General features: G+C 35.6%; 1 protein-coding gene and 1 long non-coding RNA gene across 4 annotated transcripts in view; one reads left to right on the forward strand and one right to left on the reverse strand.

The window, feature by feature from the left end:
- The window catches only part of LOC141379459 (uncharacterized), a 169772-nt gene that overhangs the window by 129791 nt on the left and 15936 nt on the right, over positions 1 to 24045 (forward strand). Inside the window, exons 3-4 of the long non-coding RNA XR_012396112.1 lie at positions 11229 to 11311; positions 11413 to 11465. This is a non-coding gene — a long non-coding RNA (uncharacterized lncRNA). The remainder of the gene's footprint in view (positions 1 to 11228; positions 11312 to 11412; positions 11466 to 24045) is intronic.
- tfap2b (transcription factor AP-2 beta) lies at positions 3591 to 22529 on the reverse strand. 3 transcript variants are annotated; one of them, XM_073932461.1, is made up of 8 exons: positions 22459 to 22529; positions 22236 to 22328; positions 19020 to 19478; positions 17830 to 17887; positions 16153 to 16372; positions 15581 to 15699; positions 14903 to 15044; positions 3591 to 5474 (listed from the first exon to the last, which is right to left on the reverse strand). In XM_073932461.1, exons 1-8 carry the CDS (start codon positions 22477 to 22479, stop codon positions 5180 to 5182), a joined length of 1407 nt encoding a protein of 468 aa, XP_073788562.1. In that variant the 5' UTR covers positions 22480 to 22529; the 3' UTR covers positions 3591 to 5179.

The following is a 24045-nucleotide window of genomic DNA, read 5'->3' on the forward strand; positions in this document are numbered from 1 at the left end:
CCTGTAGCCAGCCTGGCCAAGGGAGTTGTTATTTTTTTTCTTAATAATCAGACCTTTATGCAATTATACGCCTCATTTTTTTATTTAATTATGACATTTAAAAACTGAATTTTAGTGAAATTTTAAGCACTATTCTGAATTAGCTTGTCAGATGGTCATCATAACAACACTATTTGACTATTTTAGCTAAAATAAATTTTAATATGGGCCGCTTTTGGTGCTTCACACCTTTTTATTGGTAATTTTTTGTTTCAAGGTCCAATATTTAAAATAAAAGTTACTTTTAAAATGTTTTCTCAGCAAAACCGTAGTGAAAGATGACTTCTCTTTTGTCGGATTGTATGTTTTCTTGCACAGCTGGATGTTAGACTCATCAAAAATATTTGTTAGCTTTAGACAAAACTGATTAGCAGAAGTCACACCGAAGCGACAGCCAACAGAAGATTGTACTTGATCTTAAAGCCTTTCACAAAGGGTTATTTTCACCTTGATGGCATATAGTCAAAATAAGACAAATTAGCTCATGTATGGGACATAATCTGGACATTTGTGAATGAGATTTGGGTCTTCCAAACCACCCGAACGCCCCTGGCTACAGGCCTGCTGGATCACTTTAACCGCATATCCCTTTGTGAAAACAAAATACGTTTGGACCTAGTCAATGCACAAGAAATCGCAAGAAAATGACTAGCACTTTGCGTTTGTTATTGGCTCAAGTTTTCTGATCGGCTACAAAAAGATGGCTGCTTATGAGTTTGTTGTTTGCAGGGCCCAGGGCCTTGACCGAGGCAGGTGTGATATCTCAGACCCCTTATTTCTGGTATCTCTCAGGTATAGAGAGACATGGGCTATAGCTGAAATAATCTTCTAAAGGCTTGAGACGCTTTGCTTTTGATGTCCTCCTCGTCCACCGTGGACGCGTGTCATTGCCGTAGTAATCGCATATTTCCGTTTGTTTATCAGCGTGTTGTTTTGTCTTTTCCAAATAGTGACTGAAGTGGGGGTTATATTAAAAACGCCTCGATTTCTTTCCACGGGCTGTGTCACGCTCAACGGGCTTGACAAGCTCGCGCGCTGCTTATTATTCATGACGATCTCGAGCTGTTTCGGGATGTTGAATAGCCTATAATAATAATACACACGGAGAGAAAAAACAGCTCAGGATCAAATGGGCCAATTCTCCACGCCTGACACCAACTGCCGCCGAACGCTCGGATCCTGCCAGCCGCTCCCGCGATAATGAGCGGGATTTGTTAAACAGTAAATTAATGAATAATGAAATATCCAGGTTGATCAGTTAGGCTCGTGCTGCCTGCGGTCATCCTGCCTCGAGCAGGAATTACGCGCGCGCCCGGCGCGTGTCTGGATAAACCATTTTTACAGTCCATTGCGTGACAGCGAGCACAGGGACCTGCACACAGACAAAGCTCCTCACCGTTCTCTCATCTCCGGAAAAAATATTTCTATCATATTATGGTGGAAAAGAGACTTAAACGGCAAAATCTTTTTTGCTTTATTTTATTTAGAAATAAAGTCTGATTGTTTTATATCAGTAATGCATTTATATACTTTTTGTATTTGTGTGTTTTACCTTTACCGCGTTTGACCATACATTAAAAGAATAAAATAGATTTTTAATGACCAGTACTCCTAACCAACCATGGCTGTTTGGTTTCATCTTGTGATAAAAGAACTCGAATTGGTTTTATGGGACTAGTCTGATAAAATCAGGGCTAATTAGTAGTATAGCCCATAGGGCATTTTGTTGTTGCTCATTCTATTTTTATGCTTTGGAAGGAAAAAAACACATTCTTCTATATGTTTATCATTAAAAACATATGGTTTAAAGTAAATACTTATTATTGAGTATAAAAAACAAGGACATTAGATATGGGTTTGGTCTTCTGGGGTTTTGTTGTATTTTTTTTTTTCTTTTAGAGGTAATGAGAACCGAGTTCGGAGGAAGGATGAAAGATCTCGGCTTGTGTTGTTTCAGGTCCCGTGGGTAAGAGTGAGGCTAGTCTTTTTTTCTGCTGAAGAGAAATCTCTGAATCTCGTAGAGATCCACGTCGCTCGCGGACATGCGGGTGCTGCACCTGGGTCACAATACTTCACGCATGAGGAGTCACGCGACGGAACCCGCAGGCCACGCGCTCCTCCGCATTAAATACACCAGCGCGGGCTGATGCGCGCGGGGACTCGCGGGGGTCTGACCTGCGGCCGGGATATGAGTTCACTTTACTGCCGCCACTGCGGACACACGCCTTCAAGCGATGCTTTTCAATACATTTTGGCATTCCTTGTTTGCCTTAAAATTAAGACAGGAAGATGCAGATTCAAAATTCTCATTTCCGTTTTTAATTTCCGAGCTTTTTTATTTCATCTGATTGCATTATAAGTCCGTGTGATGATGAAAACATGACTAAATTTTAATGTTCAGAATTAAGTAAATATATGAAAGATTCTGATATTAGCTTCAATCTTTAGCTAATCCGCAGTGATGATAATAAATAACGTTGTAATTAATGCATTGTAGGTGTATTATTATGCCAATTATTAGGCTATTATTGCAAAAACATCAACATTATATTGATTTGAATTTATTCATTTTATTTATACTCTTGCTGATTCAATTACAGCTAACAATGCAAGTAAAATAATTTATTACAGTGCTAAGCATATATGTGTACACCCCCCACAAATCACTCATTTAAATTAATATTTTTTATAAGCTTTACAATGTTATATATGTGCATAGGCATTAGATTAGTCAGTACTGAAGCCAAATCTGATACTAATCTAACAAATTAACTTACAATAATCGTTCAAAAACCAGTAGCCCAAATTTATATGTGGGGGAAAATATTAAATAACATTTTTAAAAATAGAAAAAATCAAGAGAAACAAAAAATATTAAATTATGTTGAAATGTTGTAGTTTTTTCCAGTATTTTGCATGAATTTTAATGCATTTTCTTTCCATTTTTAAAGATGTTCTGTGACTACAATATTATTTTAATGATATATATATATATATATATATATATATATATATATATATATATATATATATATATATATATATATATATATATATATATATATATATATTTAGTAAATCCACTTTGTTCAAATGCACCAATATATACCCATATTCACTAAAATAGATATAATTATTCATTTTTAAAACGGGGTGTACTCATATATGCTGAGCACTGGCTTTGGCTTTAGGGCAAATATGCCTTTTGTGTAGGCTTGTTAAAATTTATTTTTCTAACGTCAGTGTTTTTTATTTATTTATTTATCTATTTTTTAGTTACCTATTTTTTTAAATAGCCTAAAATAAAATATCAATGCACACCATGCAGTGTTATAAAATGTATTAGTTGAATTTTACGATTGCGTCTAAAACAATTAGTTGCAAATTAATTAATTAGAGGGATTAATGGCAGCATATTTATTTGATATTTTAATTATTCTTAATTTAGGCGCATTTGATTATATGCTCTTTGGAAATTTAAGCACCGTTCTGCAAATAGTAACGTTTATATATGAAATAAGAAGATGAAGGGTTAACCACACATCAACAACTACAATAAAACACGATTTATTCTTATTTCGAGGTAAATGAAAATCACCAGACAAGAACCAACTTCTAGCCTTCACCACATAACACCGTATCTATGAAACAAAAAAAATTAAAATAAAAAATACAAGATGCTATCTAAAACAAGCGTTCACCCACGCACAGAGACAGTCACAGATAGACGACCCAGTCTATTCCTATGTACAAACGCCCATTAAATTAAGCATAAATAAATATATACAAACATAAATAAAAGAACCTTCCTCACACAATATTAACTTTGACAGACAGGCTATAATCCAGCTTGCGGGACTGAGAGAGCGCGCCCTCGCTCCGCTTGAGGTGAGCGCGGAAAGACTGCGCGTGGCCGTGTTCCAGCACGCGCGGTCACCTGTGCAGCCTTTGCCATCGCATATATCCCATTTTTATGTCCATTTTTTTTCAACACCACGGTCCAAGCAAGCTTCAATCCAGCTGATGCAGGGATGTAAAACAAATAAACACCATTTAAGCTTTGTCTCTGTTGGTTTGGTTCGGTGTAAATGCTAGTGTATATATTTGAGAAACAAATACATAAGAAATAGATGAAATATCAGTCGTGATTGCATTGAGCTGATTACCATGTTAAAAGAAACGTACTGAAAATATCCAAATGGCCAAGACAGCACAAGCATTAGCAGTTTAAAATGAAATACAACCAAAACATACAAAGTTTAACTTGCATTTTTGTAGACAAGATAATCAGGATATTGCCAGAGATGTTTTGAGGAGAATGGAAAGTTTTAGAGTTTTAATATTTGTCTTGTAATCTGTATATGAATAAGACTTAAATACTAATTAATTTCCATGATTATTTAAAGTATGTGTGTGTATTTTATGGGATGCCAGAGCAGCCAGACTGTGGTAAATATTTGTCACAATATTTAATATGGAAGATGACTTGTTGTGCATCTACATTCTTGTTTTGGCAAACACTCCATTTTAATCATCCGCATATATTAATAAATGCAATAAAATCTCTGTATACTGAATACTGTATCTCCCTTTAGCGCATAGGACTATTAATTCCTTTATGACCTGTAGATGACTGTGTGAATTTGTTTTTACTGCAGCTGTATTTTTGGCAAAACTTGAATGTACTTAAATATCGCAGAACTGTGCACCGATAGTCTTGTATAATAATAAGTATAATTAAATATAGTAGTTAAAAAGTGTCTCCACCAATATTCCAAGCAAACCTGTCCTCCAAAGTGCTGGCCATTACACTCAAATATTAGATTTATGAGCGTGTGTAAAGGACAGCCTGCGTCTAACATTGTGTAAAATGTCATACTTTTGTACACAAAAACACACACACACTCTCTCTCTCTCTCTCTCTCCTCGAATGTTTTCACACTTGCGCACGAATGAGATGAAGATGGTGGACGTGTCACAGCAGACTCGTGTCCTCCAGTCTTTATTGAATCGTATCATATCGTTCCTTTAGTTTTCCCATGATCCGCTCTCCACCCAGAATGTAAAACGCAATGTCATAAAACTAGAGTTTATAGAATCTCTGAGCATCTCTGCTTCCTTGATATCGTATTCCCACAGCTCATTTCCTGTGTTTTTCCTCTTTCTCTCCGCCTTTGGAGCCGTCTGCAGGTGTGTGTCGGTTGGGAGTGGGGTTGTTCAGGAACATCTTGTCGAGGCCTTTAAGGGCTTCAGTCAGGTAATTCTGCAAAGCCGTGAGGGCGGCGCAGATGGCTGGAGAACCAAAACCGTGCGTGATGAAGCTAAAGTGTGACAGGCAGCTCTGGATTCCTGGCTCCAGGATGGGCGAAGGCCGAGAGTTCCCTAAAGGAGTGCGATCCTGAGCCAACAGGTCCGTGAACTCCTTACACAACTGCCTGAGAAGAAAGGAAAACATGCAGAGATTAGCTCTGTTTCCATTAGACCAGGGGTTTCCAAACTTTTCATCCCGTGACCCCCAAAATAACAATGCCAGTGAATTGCGACCCCGCCGTTTTTAATATAAACTGTGCATAGAATATGCCCATGTCTATTCATTGTTGAAATGTGAGTGCTGTAAACGGGTCAGAAAGCTTAACCTGGTGCCTTAAAATCAATGTGCTGCATCTGACGCAATTGCTGTGTCTCTAATATAACATAATCACCCTAGGAGTTGCAAAAAAAAAAAAAAAAAAAAACATTTGCATGTTGTTTTTTTAATGTAACTATTACATACATTTTTCTTCTGTATGTTATAGATAAAACATGGTAAGTCTAATAGTTTAATAAAATGAATTTGATTTTTGGAAATCACCAAGCAGCCCTCCCCCTTAATGTCTCGCCACCCCCATTTTGAGAATGACTGCATTAGCCAATCCAAAGAAATGCAACCAAAATATAGAAAACAGCTTGTTTCTCTTTCTTATATTAAAAATATATGTGCTTTATTAGCATTGGGGATTCTGTGAAGAACTTTTAGCTCTCACAAAACATATTTTATAATGGAAAAATGTCAGTAAATGTTTTTGAGGAACCATTTTTTCGTTCCTCTAAGACAATTTTCCTGAAAATTGCATAATATTTGCTTAAAAGCTTTTAAACACATTGCAAACTTTTTGAAATCCAGCCAGAAATTGGAAGAAAATCAAACTGTTTTTTTTTTAAACTCGAGATATGATGAGATTGTTTACAGACGTATTGGACACACAAGACTCAAACATGAACATTTATTCAAAGGAGAAGAACCCCAAAATCTCAGTATATCAACAAAAACCAAACAGTTAAACATATACTTGTGAAATGCCCTATTTTTAATGTTATCAGACAACAATCTTTAAATGAAATATTTTTTATGTGAATCCCACTAGAACTTTGCAATTTTTAAGGTTTATATTTGAAAAGTGATATTTAAAAAAATATATGATTTTTTTGCCATGACATAGCCATAGAAGCTGAAATGGCAATAAACTCTATCTATCTCTAAAATCTATCTTGAGAAAAGAGCTTGTTTCTCTTGTCATGTCATTTCGTATGTCTCACAAGACTCACACATGAACATTTACTCAAAGGAGAAGAACCCCCTAAAATATTTTTAAATGTGAATCCTTCCAGAATTGTGCAATTTTTATCAAAAGTAAAATTTAAAAACTGTTTTAGTTTGTATAAATTATTCTTTTAGTTCTTATATATTTTATTTTATGTGTTATTTATTGATGTTGATGACTTTTTTTGTTCATATATTTCTAGAATTATAAAAAAGTGATATTTATAAAATCTATATATATTTTTTTTCATAGCCAGAGAAACTGATATGGCAATGAACTTAAAAATCTAACTTGAGAAAATTGTTGTTTCTCTTTTTTTATATCAAAAAGAAAGGAGCTTTTTGGCATTGATGATTCTGTGAAAAACTTTTAGCTTCCATAAAAGGTTCTTTATGAAGTAAAAATGTCAGAAAAAATTTTTAAGGAACCATTTTCATTCCCCAAAACTGCAAAACTTTTTCTTAAAAGCTTTTGAGAAAATTGCAAACGTTTTGAAATTCAGCTGGAAATAGAAAGAAAATCTAACTTTTTTTAAAACTCATGACATGACAAGACCATGTCGTATTGGCCACGTGAGACTCGCACATTAACATTTATTCAAAGGTGAAGAACCCCTAAAATGTCAATATTGTAACAGAAATCTGTTGAACAGTCTTGTGAAATGCCCTATTTTTAACATTGTCGGACAATGATTTTTATCTGGAGAGACTTTAAATGAAATATTCTCAAATGTGAATCCTGTGAAAAGTACATTTTAAAACTGTTTAAGTTTTTATCAGTTAATATATATATATATATTTATTTATTTATTCTTTAGTTCTCATATATTTTATCTTATATGTTATTTATTGATGTTGATGACGTTTTATGTTTTATAATTATAGAAAATTGATATTTATAAAATGTTGTAAATTTGATCTGTTTTTTTGTTGTTGTTGTTGTCATAACAATGCCAGAGAAGCTGATATGGCAACAAACTCAAAAATCTATCTTGAGAAAGTTGCTTGTTTCTCTTTTTTTATTACAAAAAGAAAGGTGCTTTTTGGCATTGATGATTGCGTGAGCTTCCATAAATGGTTTCTTTTATAATGTAAAAATGTCATTAAAGTGTTTTATTTACAGTATGTATTTATTTTTTGGAAGAACCATTTTCATTCCCCAAAAGACTCATTTAGTGAAAACAGCATCAGTGCAAAACATTTGGGTTCCGCACAATTCCTTCATGTTGTCCCTACTCAAATCAATTAATTTAACCTAAATGTTTTTACAAATGTAAGTAGATTGAACATAAAACAATTAATTTGACCCGTTATTTTAGCTTTTTTTAAAGTTTTAAAGAAGTAGTTTGAACAAACAGCAAAAATATGTGTTGTAAATAATGATTACCGGCATTAATGTTTTCACATCACATTAAGAAGCTTTAACATTAATTCAATCTTTCCATTCCATAAAAAAGATCATGAGTCTAATAGTTTTTTTATTTATATATTTAATAACATATTGAACTGAACTGAGCACTTAAAGAATCTTTAGGGAACCAAACAATGATTATTATGGCGCTGCTGCAAAAAATAAATGTCCATCATGAACATTTGCTATCCATGAAACACAAAATAATGGTTAGGAATGTTCATTGAAAGGATCTTTCGGGAAACAAATAAGTTCTTTGAATTTAACATTCTTAAAAACAAGCAATACCAAAGACTTTTAAAACTTGGGTTGCAACCTTTCTGTGACTAATCAGACTTAAAACTGTGACTGAATCTATTAGACTTTTTATCTTTACCATAAAACACACAATGAATATAAAATTTATTATGAACTGAACTGTAACTAGCATTTGTTGGAAACCCAATGCTTAATTATCAATGCAAATAACCCAAACATTTGACTTTTTTTATCTTTTTCCAGATCTTTAAGAGCAGATTTCTTACTTCACTGTCAGTCTGCTTTTTTTTTTTAAAATCAGCGCTGTTTTACTGTGCAGTATATGTGCTTATGAAATATGAATGAAATGCAATTAATATCGCAGCTGCATTGATAATTTTATATAAAAACTATAATTGGGTTTAATGAGATGAGCTGTACCGTAACTATACCATGACACCTTGTTGTAGCATGTATATTTGCTCAAGAGAGCCAGAGATTTTGTTAGTTCCCATTATTACAGACAATCTACAATTTCTATTTAATAACAAGAAACTATCGCCGGAGGTGGCAGCCACAGCTATCAGTGACGTTTATTGGAGAGTACAGATATTTAATGGAGAATTTGATGTTAAATGTATTCCTACACCTCATGGGGAGAAATGTCTTATTATACTGTATGTCTGCCTTTATGTAAGGATAAGTTATAATGCTACTTAAAGCATAATAAAAAGGGGGAGGTTTGCAGTAGTGTCATAAAAGAAGAATTTTTGGTTCCCTAAAGAACGTTTTAGGTAATAGTTTTTAAAAGAATTTAATTTGATTTTAAAATAAGTGCGTTTCCATTTCTCGGTGAAATGTTCTTCACCTTATAGGGGAAAAAAATGGTTCTTTTAACTTATTATGAAACCAATTATGCAAAAAAAACCAAAAAACTTTATTTTTAGAATCTAATAAGGCACAAAATTTCAAATACAGTCTAAAAACATAATACAGTCTGATAACATTGTAAATTTCCATCTGATGTTTTTAGAAGAACTTCTTATTTCTTATTATGAAGAACATGATAATAATCTAAAGAATTTTTTTTCTATTTAGCGGAACCTTCGTGGGGTGTTAGAACCTTTTGTTAAGGTGTTAAAGGTTCTTAATGGAACCACTCAAGGCCATTTAAAGGGATAGTTCACAGAAAATTTTAAATTCTGCCATGACTCATTTCAAAGTTTGAGTTTTGTGTGTGTGTTAGGGGCTGTGCCATTTGGGGAAATTTGAAATTTAGTTTTGTAGTCAAGGTTCGATTCATTAATCTGTATCGTAGCTTCTTGCTACTAAACTGAAATTACTTGAAGTTATGTTACTTTAACATTTATTCAAACATATATTTAAAATATTCAGAAATGAAACAATTTTTTCTCTAGAGCAAACAGTAAACACAAATAAAATGACCTCACATTTCTGTAATCAAGTTTAACTCAAATTCGGGAGATTCGAATTAGCCTCATTAACACTACGATCGATTTGCAGCAGGAAAGCGACAAGTGACCATTCATCTCAACGGTAAAGTCTAGATCGGATACGCGGCTGGCCAGAAGTGCGATATGCACATCAATATAGCAGCATTTTTATGACACTTTATGACAATAATTAACATTTTTACAGTACTGTGACGGTTGGGTTTAGGGTTGGGGTGGGGGTAGGCGTTAAAATTTTTGGGTAATTTAATAGATAGCATAAATAATTCTCTGTACAGCTACTGTTTTTACGTTACTGTGATGGTTGGGGGTAGACGTTAATAAACTACAATGAATGGGAAATTTAATAAATAATAAAAATAATTCTCGTTAACTTCCGACCGCATATGCGACCCATTTCCGATCTAGCAACAAACCATTTCAATGGAGAGCGAGCTACTTCCGGCAACCTCCATCTGCGTAAGCCACAGTGACCGTTGGCGATCAGGTGGGCAGGTTGAGTGACGCGACAATGTTGAAAATCCTTTTGCTTTGCTTTATGCAAATGTAAAGCGACTTTATTGAGCGACAGCCAATAGAAGCACCAGTAGTTCTCTGTGCTGTAGACCTACACAGACCTGCGTTTGTAGCAGGGCATCACCCAGAGCGACAGGCAGCTACGAAGTCGCTGCTAGTGTGAATGAGACATTAGTGTAGCTTATTATAAAAAATAATAATAACTATAAAAATATAGAACATTAAGCAAACGAACATTGTACTTTGCTATTGCTTGCTACTAGATTGAGTGTCACTAGCAATACTTTCAGTTTACTTTTTAGCAAGACACTCATCACTCAATTGTGCTCACTCAGTTGGCTAGTAAGACTTTCACACACAGATGACAGTCACACATTTGCTCTGCAGAAAATATTAAATAATACAAATATATTTCATGTCGCAGCCTCTTGTGATTAGTTAATCTCAACATTTCAAATTGTGTTTGCGATTGGATTTCCATTAATCGCACAGCCCTAGTGTGTGTGTCTGTGTGTGTCTGTGTGTCTATGTCTGTGTCTGTGTGTGTGTGTGTGTGTGTGTGTGTGTGTTGAACAACAGAGAAGATATGTTAGAAACCTGTAACCATAATATGGAAGTCAATAGTTTCACATTTTCAACATTCTTCAAAATATCTTCTGTTTGTTAAACAATACTACAAAGCTGAAGCTGGTTTGGAACGGGAGTGGTAAAGAGTGAGTAAATGACGGCAGAATTTCATTTTTGGGTGAACTATCCATATACTGTACATATAAAGCCTTTACATTGCAAAAGTAGTTATTTAAATAATGGTAATATCCACAAATATGAATTTAATAATAAATATAAAAATATAAATAAATATTAAATAAGATTTTTTGAAGTATATGTTATATATTGTTGTACTAATTGATGCTTGTCTTATGTTGAGTGTCTGCACAAGGTCATTACAAGCTTTATATTTTATTGCTTGTAGGAAAACAACCTTAACATGAAACAGCATTCTGCTAATGGGACGGTGTGGTCTAGACATGTTCTGTCTGTGGCAGGACTAGTCAGGTGGGTTCTAGGATCAGTCACTAGTACTGTCTCCTATCCAATTCCTTTAACATCTACACCGCTGTGATCCAATCAGAGAATGTCATGACATTTTTTTCCAGGCACATCGAGCATGACAAATTCTTCATTCGCATTTATCAGAACATATCAGAAGGTACGTGCTTGATCTTCTCTATCAGTAAAAAGAAAAGTGACCTGCTCGCTCATGGATTACCGCATGCATTTTTCAAGAAATGAATTTAAGTCATGAGTTGAATTAAACAGTGAAATGGAGAAGAGATCAATTTCCATTTATAAAGCCCACAACAGAAGCTGAAAAGAAGTCAACTTGCTGTCACGGATAATCTAACTTATTTTTTTTATACATCTACATATTCTTTTAACTTGCTGTGAAATATTGATTATAGAAGGAGAATTCATACATAATATCAAAGCTTCTGTATAGCAACTCTCATTCATGAATTATCAACTCTGTGACTTCTCCATTTGGGATTTTATGATGAAATAGATCAGATCAAAAAATATATATTCCAATATGTCAAACTTTCACAGTGCAGAATGTAAAACTAAAAGATAACACTATCTATCAGACCCATATTTGTGCATGCCAGTGCCTTATATGTGACCATAAAACCAGTCATGTCAGTTATTTAAAATGGACATTTATACCTCTCATGAAAGCGGAATAAATATGATTTCCATTGATGTTTGGCTGATATATGACTACTTGAAATTTGCAATCTGAGGATGCAAAAAAATTGTTATTTAGAAAATCACTTTTAAAACTGGTTAAATATGATGCTTAGCAATGCACGTTATTTAAAAATAATGTTTTGATATAATTATGGTAAGAAATTTACAAAATACCTACATTGAACATGATCTTTATGTAATATTCGTATAATATTTGGCATTAAAACAATATATATATATATATATATATATATTTTTTTTTTTTTTTTTTAACCAATATTTTTAGCGTATTTAATATTCCAGTGCAGCTTAAGAGAGTTTTGTGGTCCAGGGTCACATATGTGATTGCATAAAACGCTCTTAATTATCTCAAGTATTAAATAAATTCTATAAAATAGGTGCTCTCACAGGTTTAGACTTAGCAATGATGCTCAGTAGCTGTGGCAGCATTCATTGGAATCATAGGTAAAAGGCATGTTTCTCGTCCTGCAATAACCTAAAAGTCTCCCTAAATATTATTTCAATTTCTTAAAGCCTAACATCTACTTTAAATGAAACTCCCCGGCTTTAACTGTCCATAAAAGAGATCTTAAACTTCAAATCCTCAAAGCAAAGTCTGCATATTTCTGCTTGGAGAGCAAAGCCTATCAATTAGAATAAAGCCATCAATTTAACTTTGGGTCTACTGGGAGAGTGTCTTTATCTGTCATTACAGGAGAATTATCCGTTCTCAGCATGTTTTACATCCTGAAAGAGGTGCTGCTTTCAATATTCATGCTTTTCTTGCTTTGGGGAATCAGATAGGAATAAATAAAGGCATAACTTTCAGCCATATGCCCAGATGGCCTGACATGCTAATGACCTTTCAACATTTGACCTCCAGTTGTTACATAAATGGTCCACTTGTTCCTTAACAATTTGGATGTGTACGCTCTGAAAAATGCTGGGTTGTAGTAAGCAATGTTGGCTTAAACCCAGCCAATGAGTTAAAAATCAACTTTGCTCTAATCAGAAAATTGATAATCAGTTACGAGTCTAATGACGGATTGATAGCAGATATACAGCTTGAAATGTGAACAGTCAAAATCAGTTGTTATTGTCAGAGTTAAGCTAATTTATAGAGTCACAAAAATTTTATTATACGTCCAAAAAACTGTATCAGAAATAGGAACAGCAGATGCCATTATCCTGATGTTTAGGCTATAAGTTTCAAATTGAACTTGAACCTTTTTTCATATTTATTCCATTGACCTCTGTTGTGTTTCTGAAACGGTCCACTTATTCCTTAACAATTTGAATGTGTATGCTCTAAAAACTCATCGGTTATTGTAACCAATGTTGGCGTAAACCCATCCAATAAGTTAAAAAATTGCTATTTAAATTTAATGGAAAAAATAAACCCAATGACTGGGTTAGTCCAACATTTTCAGTGTGTATTAAAAGGGTTTTGTGATCAAAGTAAAAATCAAGATTATTATTTTGTGCCAAAATCAAACAAAGTGCTCAGGGCTAGATTAAATAATGTGTCGGTGCTCTTTGGGTTAGGGATTCATCAGAATAGATAGCAAAACTCAGGCCAAGGCATTCGAAAAATGTGGAAAAAATCTTAAAAAGCCTTTATTCACATGGCTAATCCTAAAAACTGTGCCTACGCGTTTCTGCAAAGAACTGCCTTCATCAGGGTAAAAGTGATCAGGTGCATCTGGAGTTTCTTTTAAACGCTATGGTCTCATGACACATTAGAATATCTAAACAATATTAAAACAATATATTGAACACAAGGTCAACTCACAATAATCATTAATTCAGCATTGATAGTCAGAAAAAATAATTATCTTACATTTTAAAACCTGCAACTTTAGTGTAGTTTGCTAAGATACGACTGTTTGAAATGCAAAAAAAATCTAACTTTTGAGAAAAACATCTTTAAAGCTGTCTAAATTTAGTGCTTATCAATGCACATTACTAATTAACAATCTTTTGATATATTTAATGTACAAAATTTACTAAATATATTCATGGAACATGATTTTTACCTAATATTTTAATTATTATAATATAATATATTATAATTATAGACCTTAAAACTAAATTTTTTCAGATAAAAAAAATACAGAAAAAAATCATATTAAATTATTATTTTAGCAGCATGTACCCAAAACTACTTGTGTCAAGCTTGTAATAAGAGTGCTTTGAGGTGCAATGTAATCTGAAATAAGAATCTGAGCAAACGATCATACTTCAATCTCTAAAAGGTCATTTGTGACAAACAGTTCAAATGCCTCCAACTGGCAGTGTTGCAGAGCCCTGCTGCGGCATCTGCAGTTGTCTGGGCTTGTCAGATTTTGACCCACATTCGCTTTCGCGTCTCAGAACCACAAACAGTCTTGTTGTCCAGTCGGGAGTGCGCAGCGCGCCTCTCTCTCTCGCTCGCTCGCTCATTCCAGAGCGACAGAACGCGAGTGCCCGAGGCGCGTGCAGGGGCGGGGGCGCGGGCTCGGGCTGACTGACGGGACTTTGACAGACAGACTGTGAAAGGAGAGGCGAGGGAGGAGGGATGACCTTAGGCAGAACTTCAAGGGGAAAGCTGGCACTTTAAGACTTGAAACATTTCACTTAAATATAATGAGTTTCTAGCTCGGTGCCAGGCTGAGATGGATAAGAGACGCGTGTTTCTGGTGGACCTGAACTGCCTCATTAGAAACCAGCTAAACGTGTCAAAACGCACCAGGCACTAAGCGGACAGCCATCAAAACGACACACTCCCCTGCAATCCGTGATGGATTCAACATTCACTTGGAAATGTGACTACACATTTGTTCAGGCGAGGGCGGCAAGCGGGTACTAGCTTCCAATGAGAAGCAGAAATCTCATGCAATAAACACATTATGGACGTACTTTGTGGCGAGCAGCATGTTCTTCCGCGAGTGCAGTTCGTTTGGATCAGTGTGCTGTCTGTTCAGATATTCAGACACGGCTTTTGTGGGAAACTCAGTTTCACAAATGTAGCCGAAGTCCCGAGCCAAATGAACAGCTTCTCCTGGAAAATGAAAAATAAACACAATATAGTGAAACGGAATTACTCCACATGTTCGCATAAAACATTTCTGCCCTAAATTACAGCTGTGGCTGCAGCTCAAATGAACTGGAGGGGAGATGGTATTTTAAACAAAATGAAGGACTGCAGTGTAAAAGCAATCAGACAGTTGCAACAATAATTATATGAAATCAGCTGTAGTGGTTAAAATATCGTTTTCGTGCTGCATCTGTTAACTATTTGCACCGCCTAAGGGATCATAAGAAACTAAATCAGATTACAGAAACTCTCAAGGCAATGCATTTCAATTTATGTAGCCTACTTGGTTCATTCGTGAGTCCAAATTTTCGTTTGAGATTTAAATGGTAAAAAACTAGATAAAACAACAGCATTGCTTTTAAATTGTGAAAAGTCTGAACTGCCTCTTTTCCCCTTTTACTTGAAAGGCCTAACCTCTAAAAGACTTAACAGTAAACAATCGAGGTTACGGAGAAAAGAATCAGTGAACAGGGAAATAAAAATCAGATGTGCTGATTTACCTTCTACTAGAGACGTCAGTAATGTGACATTCGCTGCCTTGCGTCTCCCCGCGGGCAAATTCAAGCCGATTTTCTCCAGCTTTTCCCTCAGTGATCTACCGCCATTTTTCGACTTCGCTCTGATCAGAAAATGGATAATTAGTTACATGTCTAATGATGGACTGACAGCAGAAATACACCTTGAAACGTGAACAATCAAAATCAGATGCTATTATCAGGATTAGGCTAATTTAGGGGGGAAATAAAACACGGGCGTTTTCTTAAACGTCCGCTATAGACATTTTCAACGTGGTCATTTCAATCAGAACGTAGTGTTAAAATCATAACTATTTATCAATAAGTAACTCTTTTTGGATTCTTGGAAGCGATAGAAATTAAAAATGTAAAACAGGAAATACTCTGGACTATTTGTTCACATCCCTCAAAATGCTTTACATCAGAAAATGCAATAGCAGATGTCATTATCCTGATGTTTATACGTTTTCAAATTGAACTTCTGCTTATTTATCTTTGATCCATTGACCTCTGCTGTATTATAATGTACATCTCGGTGGAAATAATGATAGTCTCACCTTCGCAGAACCCCACCAAGCAGAGACGCGTTCAGGCACTCCGGTGGAGAGAGGCGCCGCTGGACCTCCCCAACAGTCACTTTATATTTGGATGTGGAGCTAAGAAGAGACAGGCGGCCGGGCACCGAGCAGAAAACCTCGTTGACGTTCACGGAGATCCCTCCGATTAGTCCGTCTTTGTTCATCATCAGAGAAGCGACGCTTTTGTGAGGAACTGGAACTGTGCGTGGAAAAACAAAAACATAAAATTGAGCCACGTCCGATAGATAGACTTATCGAGAATTGAAATGATTTGTAGCTGCGTAACCACATGGTGCTTTACATAAAACGAAGCAAAACTATTTTAAAAATAATATCTAAGAATTGTTACAGACAGTTCAGGCCTGTGAGAATATTATGTAATGTGAAATCTTGGCACATAAAAGCGCCGTGAGCTCAAGCCCTCGGCTGGCCCGGGTCACCCCGCACGCGCCCGGAGCTGCCAGCGCGTGCTCCTGTTTTCATACGTTAATCCCACGAACAATTGAAAGCAATCCAGAGCTGCCCATACATCCAAACAATGCAAACGCCTGCAATCCTATTAATGAGGTTAACATATTGCCAAAATTATCATCAACGGCGTAGGCTACATTCTAAAAATGGAATGATGGACCAATTTTAGCGGGAACGTTTTTCAGTTTCCAACGTGATTGAAACGGTAGCATTACGCTTTCAAGTCTTGTTAGGCGCTAGGATTTGGTCCTTTATTTTTTTTACAATTCAGTCACATATTCCAGTAAGTCCTTGTTTCCACTTTGACATTTCAACACTCTTTACTGTGCCAATTTATTATATTATTGATTAATAACGGACGAGTGCTAATAATAATAACCACCTATTTTTCAAATCACCCTCACACACACACACACACTCACATGCTGACCGTCAAACGACGTCTACTAACTTAAGCGCTAATGGGGTAACGAGAGCTCGAGCCCGCGGAGATCTCTACAGGGGATAATAGAGAAAACGAGCTCTAAACGAGCTCACGAGATCTGCGCTCAGAAAACCATCCATCACAGCGGCCACTTAAAGGCCGTCTCTTCTGGGAGGCCCGTATTCCGTTAACTAAATTACCGGCAAACGTCCCTCATAACGGACAAATATTAACACGAGCCCAGGGAGTGTTGCTGGAGCTTTTACTGACTGCATGAAGGCTAATCTCAGAGTAAATATGTCAAAATCTCCGTGGAGAAATTATATCAACAAAATGGTTAAATCAAAGATTTATTCTGTCCAAGAAAAAAAATTGAATTTCTGCTACTGTTATATTAAATAAAAGAAAACAGGTATTAGCTGGATTAGGAATTTGTTATAAAGACACAAATTCAATTTTAGTGATAAAGTTAAAACAGAAGAGAGAGGCTATTTTATAAAAATAAAAATCTCCACTTTCACTGGCTTTCTGTTCAAGGTTAAGAGAATCGGTAGGTGACATCATTTGAATACCAGAAATGATTCAGCGCATGCGTAAAAAGTTGTGCTAAGGTGTATTCACCTGAAATGACTTTATGCCCTGAATCCATAAACAACAATCCATTCATTGTCCGAGACTCAGCTATAGTATATATTAAAGTATTAAATTTTCACTTTGACGTACAGTACTGGCATAATTCCTCCAGCCATTTTCATATTTACCTTTTTTAATGACGGACTGATCCAGAATATTCATCGCGCCATTGAGGTCCTCCACAGCCTAAAAAACAGCATAATAAAAGTATGTAACTTTTGAACAAAAGCTACATACAATTATCTAGTTTTGATGTGTTCAGAGCAATAGTCCTGTTTTTCTCTGGATTTCACCAGAGACATTGCAAAAAAAAATTAAATAAAATACGATTTTCAGGAAAAAGGTGACCTTTAGCAATTGTAATATTTTTAATTAGATGATCATGCCATTGTTATCAGTAAAAAGTTATTCAGAACGACAGTTTCCATAGTTTTTAAAATAAGCGTGGGCTATTTCTTAGTATATTAAAACGTAAACTAATCTAAATTTATTTAACTTATTTAAAACAATCAATTTTAATCAAAACATCCTTTTATTTCAATAAATAGATAAAATAAATAAATCTCCCAAATATGCGACAGATGTCAGATACTCTGATCATTTTGAGAAGAGAGGCAGACAATCATTGTCCATTCAACTGAACGAGGACAGGCCTTATTCCAAAATTTACATTACGGGTAAACATGTCAATTGACGAAATTAGACATGATGTGAGCAGAGATATATCGATCAAAAAACAGATGGTTAGAAATGTGAACCGAGCAGACGATACCCTAAAAAGATTAGCTGTTTGTTAAGTTTTCATTTGAGCTATTGCAACATGATAAGTTAATGTGATAATAATGTGAGTTAACACATCAGTTTTGTACAACGCATCATGCAACACCATAATTTGTTCTTTATAATAATACTATATTATGATGTTTAATAGTCTCAACAACAACAAAAATGATTGCCATGAAAGCAAATTATTATTTTAGATCATTAGCAAGCCTTTTGGGTGTTTTAAATATTAAACTCTTACGTGTACGTGTCTAAAGAGAGTTTGGACTCCTTTAATAATATTGTTTAGAGAATAACTTTTAAATGTTTTAATGCATCACATAACTTGTGAATAGGTCAGGAAACCTCCTGAAGATTTACAAAATTATGCCATAATACAGAGCAATTATTATTATGTCAGCAAAACAAAATATATTCGTTAATAAAAATTATTAAATGCACAAAAAAATTTTTTTTCGCGATTTAACACCAAAAAAATAAAATAAATAAATAACAAGATTAAAATCCAAGCCAAAAATTAAGGATAAAAACGAACCTGCACATCATCCATGCCGTGCGCCAGGCCATGAAGGGACAGACCGTCTCCCATCCCCGCCTCGAGCCCGTGATGTGTGGAGTGGAGCAGCACGTCCGGCCGGCGCACGGTCGAGTAGTCCCGCCGGGGGTCCAGACCCGAGAGCTGCGGTAAAGACGCTCTGGGCTGCGGCAGTAAACCTCCGCTCTCCGTGCCCTGCAAGTCCTGCCGCTGACGGGAGCCCCACGGGTGCTGCTGGGGCTGGTGAAGAGCGTTCAGAGAGTACGGGTCACTGACGTGTGAGTACGGATCCTGACTCTGGTGATACGGCAGAGGCTGGTACGGCGGCGGAAAGTACGGCGGTTGGAAGTCCGAGGAAGGTGTGTGAGAGAGCGGCGGGGCGCTGGAGTACGGTCCCTGAGAGACCGAACCCAGCTGGGACAGTCTGGAACTGTGACTCGGTACCCCATCGTGGCGATCCTTCAAACGAGAAAAGAACATTTATTTATTTTTTGTGCTCTACAATTAGAATAAATAAACTTTTTTAAATGTTTGGCTGTACTGGAATTAATCCATCAATATCCAAAAAGAAAGCGGTCAACACATACAGCGACCCTATAAATATTCGAAATGCTTTTATTTATGAAACTGGTTCGATTATATTGTTTAAAACATAGGCTATCTAAGGGTATAATTACACATAGTGAAAGTTTTAGGTTACTAAGCTCGCATCATAAGCAAATCCCCACACACACCACCTTTTTGCACAGTGCAGTTTACTCCACCACAATTAAGTAATTTTCTTATTCTCAAACTCACCGTGGAGGAATACGCGTGCACTAACATCTGGGCGGAAAAAACGCGTAAAGCAAAGGGACTCGCGACAGCACGACAGACGCTCGCCTGAAGAAACGTGCTCCCTTTTCAACTCCTCATGACCACACGGTGCAAAAACTTGATTTTTCAGCTCAAATGACTTTTTCCTACAGAAATCTGCTCCTCCAGGTCTCGGTTTTGTTCTTCCCGATCCGGCGTTCTGATCCAGAGTGCGGCGCTCCGTCCGTTCGCCTCGCTACACCTCCTCAGAATAATTGTTATTCATGACTCCTCTAATATTGCGGGAATACTTAAAGCAGTGGGGAGCAGCGGAGCGTGAAGGCGCTGCTGCTGTAAGTGACGTTCATTCAGGAGGAGGAAACACTCGTGCTCTGTTTTATTCCCCTCTCTGTTTGAGGTCCGGCATGCACTGCTCTGGACCTCTTTCTTTTGCTATTGTTGTCTTTTATGTTATTGTTGTGTGCGCAGAGTTCATTTATCTCCAGACAGAACAAACGAATTGCCGGAATCAGCTGCTTTGAGCAGGGCAGATGGACAGAGGCCTCATTCAGAATCAGAAGCACTACTCACATACTTTAATATCCATTATAACCACTAAACCACAACAGATATTATTAATCAGACCCTTGCTATTCAATGCTCACACTACCAAACCGATTCCATCACTAAAGTTAGAAACTTCATTCAGTTTATCAAGTACCACGTCATTTTACGCACTATTGTGTTACCATTCACATACAATACACGAATAATGCTCAATACCAGTGCTATGTTCACCCTAGTTTCACATCATACCATGTGTTTAAGCAGGCCCAGCTTACACACAAGCATGCACATAACTGAAATAGGCTACGATAAAGCAATCTCGATGCATCAGCGTGGTTTAAACTTTTCCTGGAAATTTGTAAGCTTAAAATAACAGCTTAAGTTTTTGTAAGGTAATTTTGTGGCGTCTGCGCTGGGTGACAGTTTAAAGTCCTCCACTAATGGTGCCCCATTAAACAGCTCGTATAATGGTCGATTTCACGGACTGGGGTCGAAGTGTTTAATTACACGCGTGACGGTGACTGTGAGAGAAAAGCCATGTGTGACTCTCTGGGTCGGCATCCCGCGAGGCTTTTCCAAAAACCACCACGAGTCTCTCCCACGAGCTCGAGCTCATTCAGAGGGAATCCACGGGACTCCCACGCGTGACTCTTGCGTCCTCCTTCCATCTCTGGATGCGATTCTCTTATGAATAACTCTATTGCATGGGTCTCAAGAAAATGGTATAAGTTTATCCAGAGCATTTTATGATTAAGACTTACCTTTTTTTGTCAGCTATCATGCTGGATCTTTTAGGTTAAAAAATCGTATTTTGAATTACATTAAGAATAAAATCGTTATAAATATACATTAATAAAAATCAAAGTGATAATTCTTAGAAAATTGAATTACAATGAACGCACCTTAAATTATTTTTATATTATATTATAAAATATCTTAAATAATATAATATTAAAATCTGCACTGAAAACTAGATAAATAAACGTTTAAATTAATGCAACATTCTAAAAATGACTTAATTGTTAAATAGATAATTGCTTAGAATGTATGGAACGAAACCTAATTATTCGAACATGCATTCTATTTTAAATCAAACGTTCATTATTTGATTTCTCTTATTGGATTAAGCTGTTATAAACCCTACATTAATAAAGAGATAAATATACTATAGTAAAAAATAATGCAAGGCCGATTGCAGCATTTTCCCGTTATAAAACAAAGTATAAAATAGATGCAGATACAGTCTTCTCGTTACCTCGTATATATCTTCATACTTGACATTTTCCACCAGTTTCCACAGCATGTTCGCGCGCTGATCCCTGTATAACGAGTGCATTCATGTGAAGAGTGAAGATCTCAACTCTCTCTCTCCGTTGCTCTCTCTCACTCACTCTCTCACTCACTCGCCGAAAACGTAAAGCTCACAGAAAAATCCCCTTTTGCTGTGTTTGTCTGCGTGTGTGCTGTAATGGCGTTGATACAGTGAATGTCTAATGTTAAGTGTGTTGACTTTGGGTTGTATGTAAACCTGCTGCGGGGGGGATTCGCCGAGACTCCGCTCCATCATCAACAGCAGATGAGCTGAACGCTGTCTGCCATTTTACATGCGCGAAACAACGTGGGATTTGAAAGAAATATATTAAATAGTCGATAGTTTTGATTTTATATTATTTTAAAAGAGAGCATGCACGTTTTAAACCTATAGAAAATACGTAATAAACATCAAAATGCATTGATAGGTTGGTAAATGGATATACTTTAACTAATCTGCTTGCAATTCACCGAAAATTTGAATTGAGTGGACTTTTTTTCAACGAGTGTCAGATGTCTATCAGAGCTGTAAGCAAACATTACCTGAAGGAAGCCAGGACAGAAATTCAAAGGCGCTTCAGTGAAAGCAACAGTCCAGTGCGCCACCTGCTGGTCACTGCCAAAAACACTTGTACGCTGCAAAAGAAAACAAAAACAAAACGAAAAGCTCTTCAGAGACTTTGACTTGAAATGATGCATTTTTGCCTTGTTTTGAGGCTCGGCGATTAAGATGTACTTTTAAACGTTATGTCCCTATGATACTCACAGTTTTTAAATGATCTGACATCCACAATAGCCGCGTGTTTGTCCGAGGTCCTGTTGAGTTTAGATACTCCCACTCCTGCTGTAACCACCTGCCTGAATTGACCCCGCGCTAAGTACCGCCCCTCGGTTACTGTTGCCAACAAGCTTCAAAGTATCTTCCATTAGAAATTATTTATATTAGGCGGTAAAATTCGAATCCATTCGAAAATTTGAACCCTCACGTGGTTTGACGTGAACTTTGACATAATTCCCCTGGTGAATCTTTTATGCAAATCGGAATTGAAGCAAACATTTCTCACTGTAACTACAAATAAAACCCAAACAAGCGAAGGTTTCACAATGATGCACTTAGTTTTACAATGATAGGAATAACGAACTAAAAACAAACAAATAAACATGGACTCACCTGAAGAAAACGTAGTTTTTATTAAATTTATGAGTGAAAACACACGTAGCCTATTTAAATCCAGAACGTGTTTATTTAATTTATTTGTTCAAATTTCTTTATTTATTTTAAGTTTATTTAAATGCAATTTTATGGTATTATAAGATAAAAAATTAAATGTATAACTTGGCATGTCAAAAACGATAGAAAATTTGTGTAAGCTGCATTTAAAACTGCAAAGACACGCATCCTGCTCACGTTAGATAAGTAAATGAGGACGTTTTTCATGGCAATTTTGTAATAGAATTTAATATTTACATCAATCAAGTTTGGTTTTTGGCTCTTCATAATAGGTATCCACGCAAGTCTTAAATGGAGTTAAAGTAAAGAATATAATCAGACCAGATGATTTGAATAGCTTTATTTGGAAAGATTTCATTAATTATATAATCTGAGATGATCAAGTTTTTTATATGAAGTGAAATTATAATAAATTTCAAGCATAAGTAAATAAATAAACTGCTTTATGATTTTCTGTGGAGTTGGACGGATATTCAGGTACAGAAATCAAATGTAATATAGCACGGTCATCATTGTATAAATCATTAAAAATAACATTTAATAATACCTTTATTTTTTAAATCATTAATAAATTATCTAAGGGTGCAATGTGACTATTGCTGTGTATATATATATATATATATATATATATATATATATATATATATATATATATATATATATATATATATATATATACACAAACACACACACACAAGATGAAACAGGTAGAACAAAATAAAATAATAAATAAAATAAAATAATAAAATATTACATAATAAAATAATATAATAAAATAAAAAATAACATAATAAAATATTAATAGAACAATAAAACAAAATAAAGTAAAAGAATAAAATATAATAGATATAGCATAAAATAATATATTAAAATAAAAGAATAATATAAAATAAAGTAAAATCTTCTGCACCAAAACTGCAAAAATCAGTGCTCAATTTGCTGCACCTACAACAAACACGCAAGATACAACACCAACACCACACACACTCACCTCTTTTTCTCAGCTCTCTGAGTCTGAGGTGTCCAAACTTGTGCTATCTAGCCATGCAACCACTTGTCCACTCGATCCCATTCCCTCTCATCTCTTGCAAGCCATCTCTCCTGCAGTCATACCAACACTGA

The sequence above is a fragment of the Danio rerio genome, chromosome 20 (assembly GCF_049306965.1).
Source record: "Danio rerio strain Tuebingen ecotype United States chromosome 20, GRCz12tu, whole genome shotgun sequence".
Classification (NCBI taxonomy): domain Eukaryota; kingdom Metazoa; phylum Chordata; class Actinopteri; order Cypriniformes; family Danionidae; genus Danio; species Danio rerio.

Excerpts from the sequence above, each read along its gene's own strand:
- tfap2b (XM_073932461.1), bottom strand. The coding sequence starts at position 22,479 with ATGTCAGATCATTTAAAAACT. Across the intron at positions 17,888-19,019 it reads ACGGCATGGATGATGTGCAG|GCTGTGGAGGACCTCAATGG; the intron begins GTTCGTTTTTAT and ends GCTGTTTTTTAG. Across the intron at positions 16,373-17,829 it reads TCAGTCCGTCATTAAAAAAG|TTCCAGTTCCTCACAAAAGC; the intron begins GTAAATATGAAA and ends TTCCACGCACAG.